Here is a 7,756-nt window from a genome sequence, read left to right as displayed (position 1 = left end):
AAAAAAAAAAAAAAAAATAGACAGGATTTCATTTCACAACCACACCTACCTCCGACCGACACTACCTTTCCGTTTCCCACCCTTTCCTGAGCACCACTCTATACACACACACACACACACACACACACACACACACACACACACACTCCATGCCCCCTGGTTCACTCACTCCCAGAAATTGGACCAGATGTCACATCAAGAGTCTTTGACCGCAGCGCTGCAGCCAGATGAAGAATTTGAGAAATTCTGGAAAATATTTGTGGAGCGGCTCAGGATCGAAGAGGCCCGGGAAGGTAGAGGTTAAACCTCTGCGGCTTTAATGAGGGGCTGTGTGACTGAGTGCTGTAACGCTATAGCAGCTAATGGGGAGGCAGGAGCTGAGGTAAAGACATATAGGGTGAATGCTGCAGAGCTGGTTATGACGCTGATCCGCTCGGGGCCAAAATGTCGCACTCCTCTCTCTGCTGCTCGTAGCGACCTTCCTGAAAATCCGGTCCTGAACACCTGACTGTATCACACATCAGACGTGAGAGCAACGAGCGCTGATGGAAGAAGTCCTGGGGTCGACTTAGCTCACATCCACGGACTTATAATAATATATATGAGTGGCTGGTTGCTATAGCAACACGCAGACAGCGCTTGACTGAAGAAAAAAGGCGTCCGCAGCTCAAACTAGGACCCAGACAGAATGTATATGAACACAAGCAAACGCACACGATATATAATCTCCTCCTGCATTGTGCAAAACATAATGAGGGTTTAGGTGAAGCCGCTTTTAGAGCGACGGTTTCCCCACAGCGCACAAAGTGTTTTCACAATAAACATCCACTTGAATTCGCATGACAGCGAACCGTCCCGCCTGTCCGACAGCGCGTAGCCGCGTTCACGAGACGGACGCAGGGACAGGGAAGAATGAGATTCCTCAGTCTGTGGTGGAGCTCGTGTATTTATAGGGAGTGTATGGCGCTGGTGCGTGTGCTCCTTATAGCGCTGCTAAATCAGAGGGAGTGGAACCCGAGCCAGAGGGAAATCAGCAGATGATGCTTGTGCTCAGCTGCCAAAACTGAAGACTGTAACTCAGCAGCTGAGAGAGTGTGTGTGTGTGTTTGTTCATCATCACTCTGATCCTGCTGTGTTTCTGCATCATTAATCTTGAGTATCAGAGCAACATGAGGAAGGAGCCCGTCTTTAGTGTGTCCTCATGTGTGTGTGGTGACAGACGGCCTCAGACGGCCTTTATGCAAACACAGGCATCAGCCCGAGGCTGCGACTGACGACTTATAGAGAGGTGTCACTGAGCAGCCTGTGTGTGTGTGTGTGTGTGTGTGTGTGTGTGTGTGTGTGCACCAGCTGGCAGATAGGAACTAATTACGAGATATTAATGCATTAACGAGCTGTGCAGTGTACAACACCTCTCTCTGAAACACGCACACAGAACAAAACCCATTCAACATCTCAAGCTCTGATTCTTCTCCACACACCCACATTCCTTGCTCCTCATTCAGGACCCTCCTGATAACCCCCGCCCCCCCTTTTCCTGCTCTTTCTCCCTCTCTCTTTTAACCCCCCACCCTCCCCCCTTTGTCCCTGCATCCACCAAACACCCCATGTGTAACCCCTCCTGAAACCACTGAAGTGGGCCAACCAATCATCACTGGGCTGCCAGATTGTGTTTAGCATGACAAAGGAGAATCTGTGTGACCATTTGTGTGTGTGTGTGTGTATCTGTGAGCTTTACATGCATTGTGTGTATATGTGTGTGTTTAAGCGTGTGCGTGTCCTTAGAGGAAGAGCTGACTGTAGAGCTTTTACTACTGAAGGAAGTTGTTTTATGCAGGAAACTGGCTCCACATGCGCGAAGCTCATCTACATCTTTATGAGCTGATGAAACAGTGAATCTCTGACTGAGGTTCTTTAATAAGCAAACCAGTATAAACGCACTGGAAAACTGTGTGTGTGTGTGTGTGTGTGTGTGTGTGTGTGTGTATGTGTGTGTGTGTGTGTGTGTGTGTGTGTGTGTGTGTGTGTCGGGCAGAGCTGCTGCTATGACACAGCAGAGTTAATCTGCACCATTTGTAACATCCTGGGTAATAAACTCCGGCTCCTGTGTGCCGATGTGGTGCATTTCGTTTCTACTGTTGATGCTTCGGTTTCTCCACATGGAGGTATCGATGTGGCCCCCACCTGCTCCTCTAACGCCGGGTCAGCCACGGGTGCCGCTTCCCCATCCCTGCCCGTTAGATCGGAGAGGCATTCCCCTGCCACAACACATGCTTAAGCAATTATTGCACGCATTCCCCTGGACAGAGAGGGAGAACGAGGGCTGAGGAGAGAGAGAGAGAGAGAGAGAGAGCTAGAGAGAGAAAGTTGAAGTGGAGTGATCAGGGGCAGCTGGCCAGGGATTTGCAGGGTTCTGGGGGAGAATGTGTAGAAGTTAAGCACAACTCCCATAATCCTTTTCTAAAAGAGAGAAAGGAGAGACGGAGGGATTGAAAAGAGAGAGGAGAGAAAGGGGGGCCACTGGAGCTGGAAACTAAAAGGACTGGGCTACAGTGACAACAGCCAAAAAACAAACCAGCTATCAAAGCAACACACACACACACACACACACACACACACACACACACATACACACACAGCACAATGCATCTGGACTGGACGCCTGCAGAATAACAAGTCACACACAGAAAACTCCACATCACAAACAAGTTGCAGTTGGAGCAGATCCCCCCCCCCCCCCCCCCCCCAGCCCCCCCCCCCCCCCCCCCCCCCCCCCCCCCCCCCCCCCCCCCCCCCCCCCCCCCCCCCCCCCCCCCCCTCCCCCCCCCCCCCTCCACTGTCAGTGACAGTTTGACCAGTTATAAATCAATACTTTAATTACACTTCGATCGACCACAGTCATGTAACATCTCTATGTAAGGACAGCTCGGGCTGGAATGGCACCTCTGGAGGTTCAGGGTCAGATGAACAAGGTTACCGGGGCACGGGCTATTTAAAGGGGCGGTAAAAGGGCAAGTTACAGCACTTCAAAAACGTTTGTGCCCCGGGCGTGTTGGCAGGGGGCAGGAACATCAACCCATAGCTGCACCGCTGCTGTGTGCACTTTGAAATGATCAATACATCATGTGATGACAGAGAGAAAACCCAGACACGTGTCAGTCAGTGACTGAATGTCAACGTTTCTCTTGTATTGATGAGCAGTCTATAAATGTGCCGGTACACATGTGTGTGTGTGTGTGTGTGTGTGTGTGTGTGTGTGTGTGCGTGTGTGTGCGTGTGTGTGCGTGCTCTCTCCGTCAGGCTGCAGGGTGTAAACTGCGCTTTTCAAACAGTGTGGAAGCCTGACATGTGTGTGTGTGTGTGTGTGCGTGCTCTCTCCGTCAGGCTGCAGGGTGTAAACTGCGCTTTTCAAACTGTGGAAGCCTGACATGTGTGTGTGTGTGTGTGTGTGTGTGTGTGTGTGTGTGTGTGTGTGTGGTGATAAGAGGATGTTGCAGATGAAGTTGTCTTGTGGTCTCAGATAACAACCAATACTTTTAAAACGATAAGGCCTTTATTAGCAGCCATTAGAAAGCGCGGGTCCTGCCTTATTTATTTGTTTGTTTGTTGTTTATCTTTGTTAGTGTTGATCTAAACAGCTGATGTGAGATTGTAAAAAGTGAACAGTTGATATGGAAACAGAAAGGAGATTTAACTCCAGTAGAAACTTACCAAGTAGAAGACAGAAGATGTCGAGCGCTACCAACAGTTTGTTCTTGCTGGTGTCAACACCGTTGTTGTTGTTTAACGTAGAGCTTCCTCCGTTCCTTGTCTCTTGGGCCATCGCTTTCTCATACATGTACTTTTGCATTTGAGAACTCCCCGTTTCAGCTCTAAATCCCACACCACGCGGTAGGTGAAGAAACTCTGACAGGTTCTGCAGTCCTTTAAAGAAATGTCATGCGACTGCACGGGAGGGAAACAAACTTCCCAAAACAAGGAGGTCGCGTGAAGCTGCGGATGTGTTGCTGTCTCGTTGTCTCGTGTTTCAGTTTTTTTAAATAATCTTTTTCTTTTTTTTTAAAATAGAAGAGTATTGTGTAGAAAACGGACCCGCGCCACGGACTCAAGAAAGTAAAGTTGCCTGCGCTCGAAATGAATGGAGCGCGCTCCTCTTCATCCGTGTTGGTTCAAAGGCTTGGAGTAAGAATTGCGCTGCACATCGACAGCCTTGTTATACCAATCCTTCGTGTCCTCCTCCCCCTGCTCTCTTCAAGTTCCCCCAGCAGCTTGAAAGGCTCAGCCCTCTTCCCTCTGCTAGCGGCGGGTAATCGGCTCCATTCCATGCATGGAAACTTTCAACGAGCAGGGGCAGAGCGGCGCGGACACACAGCGCCCCCAGTGGTTGCGCACGGCGCGACAGGCGCACGGGACTGACAAGAGATCCGGTGCGTTTGGAGATGAAGTGTTTCCTCTCTTTGAATCATGAACATAATTAAAACTGTGAGCCCTTATTTTCCAGGAAATGTTGTAACAATAAGTTTAGTCACTTTCTGTGGAAATACTTCTGTGGACATCTGTGAGAAAATCTCCAATATTTGCCCAAAGAAAAGTAAAAGTAAAGAAGTGACATCCTAAACAGGACCAGTCCCAGCCTGGTCAGATGCGTACATGAACTGATGAAGCCTCTTGGATGAGAGGTGAAACGTCTTCCCAGACAAATAATCAAGTCCAGTTGTTTTTTCGATTTAAAACTCCTTTAGGAAACTATGACCTGGACAAATGAGAATATGCACAGGCCCTAAACAGGACTGGTGATCATTATTGTATTTTGCCAGTATGACAAAAACTTTATTTACTTGTGACTTTACTCTCTGCTGGTTCTCATACAAAGATTATGTAGTTTATAATTCATCATGTTTATTGGGATTATTTATTCTCTAGGGAAATGTCTTTCTGAGATTTGCTGAAGAAGACAAACATGTTCATCTATTTCATCTAAATGTTGTATTTCACAAATAGAAAGTTACCAGTGGAGATTCTACTGTGATTGTTCCGGTCAGTGAAACCAACAAAACATGTCGTGGCCTGTAAGTTACAGGATCTCTGCGTGTTTTCCAACTTTGATAAGAAGCAGTTCATGCGCCAGCTCCTCTACTGTTCTCCAAAGACTCCAGCTTTAAATGCACAAGAGTCCCGCTTGTTGTTAACACAGTAAACTCACATCGCCATCTAGTGCTTAAACATGAACAACTCACCTCCGTCCAGTGGAGGAGGATCCGGCTGCAGCCTGATCTTTTTTGCAACTCATCGTCTATTGATTTCACTTTCTTCTCCTTGTTTTCCTTTTAATCATCCTGTTCTATTCCAGACATTTAATGGAAGATGATCAACTTTTTATTCATTCATTTTTACATCTCGGACTGACAGGGTTTAGATAGGGATCAATATATAAGACAGGCCTTCAGGAGGGACGTATACACAATATCTGGATGCATCTATTTGAGGGAATAACAACAAAGACTTGACCTGACAGTCCAGCCTGATGAAACTCAGCAGAAACTGTTCATGTCATTCCACATTTTCTCTTCGATTCAGTCTTATAACCTGCAGAGACATTTATTATTTATGAGCAAATGCTCAATGCATTAGATGTGTTGCTCACAGCATGATAGGCGCCTTCATTTATTGATCTGCTGCAGGTGGCAACTGGCCACTGGAGGTGAGTCAGTACATTATTTTACTTCATACAGCAGCTGATGTGAATTATCACTCAGGCACAGACAGTGGCTCCTTTAATGTGTGTAATCAAGCCACCAGGCAGATCTGTGGTCGGTGCAGGTTATTGACCGGGGTGCTCAACATGACATCGGGTCGGTGGTCGCGGGTCTTTGGGATGCATAATCATAATGTTTTTGCCACCCAGGCTAATCACAAAAACAAATACCCCCCAGTCCAGCAGTTACACCTTCCCTCCACAGTCTTCACCGTGAACCTGTCAGTGTGCGTGTAACGTGCTCGGGCCGTCGGTGACTCCTCTCTCCTTTCCTGAGGAGAAGTGAGGTGCCCCGCCCCTCCGTGCGCCCCACCAGCAGCAGGCAGAGCGCACGCACCGCACCGCACCGAGCGAGCTCAGCCGTCGGTAACGGAGAAGATGGCAGAGCGGCAACAACAGAAACACGAAGGCAGGGTGAAGATCGGCCACTACATCCTCGGCGACACGCTCGGAGTGGGCACCTTCGGCAAAGTGAAGAGTTAAGTGATGTTTTTGTGTCACGCTCGGCTCCGTGTGACCGTCTGTGCGCTTCAGTCGGAGTGACATGAAGTAGTCGCCGTGCCGCCCCCCTCTCCGCGGACTGCGCTGAACTTGCCGGGGGTCAGTGAGCAGTTTGCGTAGCTGCTCTCTCTAACGGCTGCGACAGAAGGGATTTTAAAGCGTAACTGCCTTCTGAGAATCCGGGGCCGCTTGAAAGTCAAATTCTTTCACCGAAGCCCTTATCTGTAGCAACGGTTATCAGCAAACGGCAGGTGTCCGTAACTGGAGGACAATAGCTGGAAGGACACGCGCAGTCCAGCCCCACGTTATTACCGTTTAACGTTAAACCGTGACGGGTTCACGTGGCGGTGGGTTTCCTTGCCCTGTCTTACGGTAAAGGGCATCAGTGAAGCTCACGGCTTGGCCGAACCCAGCCATGTGAGCTCGGTGTTGTCCACTGACAAACTGTTGGTAAACGGTGCAGCTAGTCCGACATGTTCCCGCGCCGCTAGCCAGGGCAGCTCCGTTAAACCCGTTTTATACAGGCGTTAAGTTTTAGTAGGGAGGGGTTTTATTTCAGGGTTTTCTTGGCTGGTTTTCGGACACTCGGCTTGACCTTGTGAGCTTTCACTCCTCACTCACCTCGCCTGTTTCTTGTGTGCGCAGTTTGAGGAATGTATTGTCGTAGCAGGAGGGCGGTGGTGGGGGTTTAACCCACCTGAAATAATGGCCACGTTTGAAAACGGGGGTAAATTCTGTACGTGGAAAACCATTTCATGCTTACTAGCTGTGGAGTGTTTGAATACCAAATTGGATGGAATTTTGGATGGAATTAAAAAAACAACAAAAAAAAATGTCACAGTATGGTAAGGCATAAAAGTCCCAAAAAGTCATAATAAAGTTAGGCATAAAAGGTCATAAAAATTTTTTAGTGTAGTAAGGAATAAAAACTCCCAAAAAGTCATAAAATGGTACGATATAAAAAGTCATAAAAAATAGTCATTGTGGTGAGGCATAACAAGTCCCTAAAAGTTATATTATAGTAAGGCATAAAAAGTCATAGTATATTAATTAATAAAAAGTAATAAAAACGTCATATTATAGTAAGGGATAAAAAGTCAGAAAAATGTTATAGCACAGTAAGTAAGTCATAAAAGGTGTTAGTATAGTGAGGAATAAAAAGTCATAGTATAGTGAGGCATGAAATTCACAAAAAGTCAGAAAATAGTCAGATATAAAAAGTAATTATGGTAAGGCATAAAAAGTAATATTATAGTAAGTGATTAAAAGTCATAGTATAGTAAGGCATAAAATGTCAAAAAAGACACTTTCTTGCAGAAATCCATACCTTCAGCTGTAACACAGTCAAAATGATCAGCAAATCAAAAAAGAAAATGTCCAAAAAAGGACAGAGGGACCCCTGAGGGTTAATAAATCCCATGAACCGCTATTTAAATTACCACTATTATGTTTTTTTCTGTGCTAAATTTAACATTACTGGGGAGGAGAGCAACACGACTA

The 7,756-nt window shown here is 47.1% G+C and overlaps 1 protein-coding gene across 2 annotated transcripts in view; it reads right to left on the bottom strand.

Moving 5' to 3' along the window:
* The window catches only part of plpp3 (phospholipid phosphatase 3), a 28,552-nt gene extending 24,247 nt beyond the window's left edge, over positions 1 to 4,305 (bottom strand). The window contains exon 1 of one of the 2 annotated variants that reach the window (XM_023420117.2): positions 3,712 to 4,305. In XM_023420117.2, coding sequence (XP_023275885.1) covers positions 3,712 to 3,850 — 139 coding nt within the window. In that variant the 5' untranslated portion in view covers positions 3,851 to 4,305. The remainder of the gene's footprint in view (positions 1 to 3,711) is intronic. The other variant, XM_023420116.2, reaches the window with a different exon arrangement.
* Between the last annotated feature and the right edge of the window lie 3,451 nt (positions 4,306 to 7,756).

This window comes from Seriola lalandi, unplaced genomic scaffold (assembly GCF_002814215.2).
Source record: "Seriola lalandi dorsalis isolate HSWRI2012SDOR001 ecotype SW California unplaced genomic scaffold, Sedor1 jcf7180002054618, whole genome shotgun sequence".
Taxonomy (NCBI): domain Eukaryota; kingdom Metazoa; phylum Chordata; class Actinopteri; order Carangiformes; family Carangidae; genus Seriola; species Seriola lalandi.
Note: the sequence above shows the minus strand (reverse complement) of the source record. Positions and strands in the feature narration are given on the sequence as shown.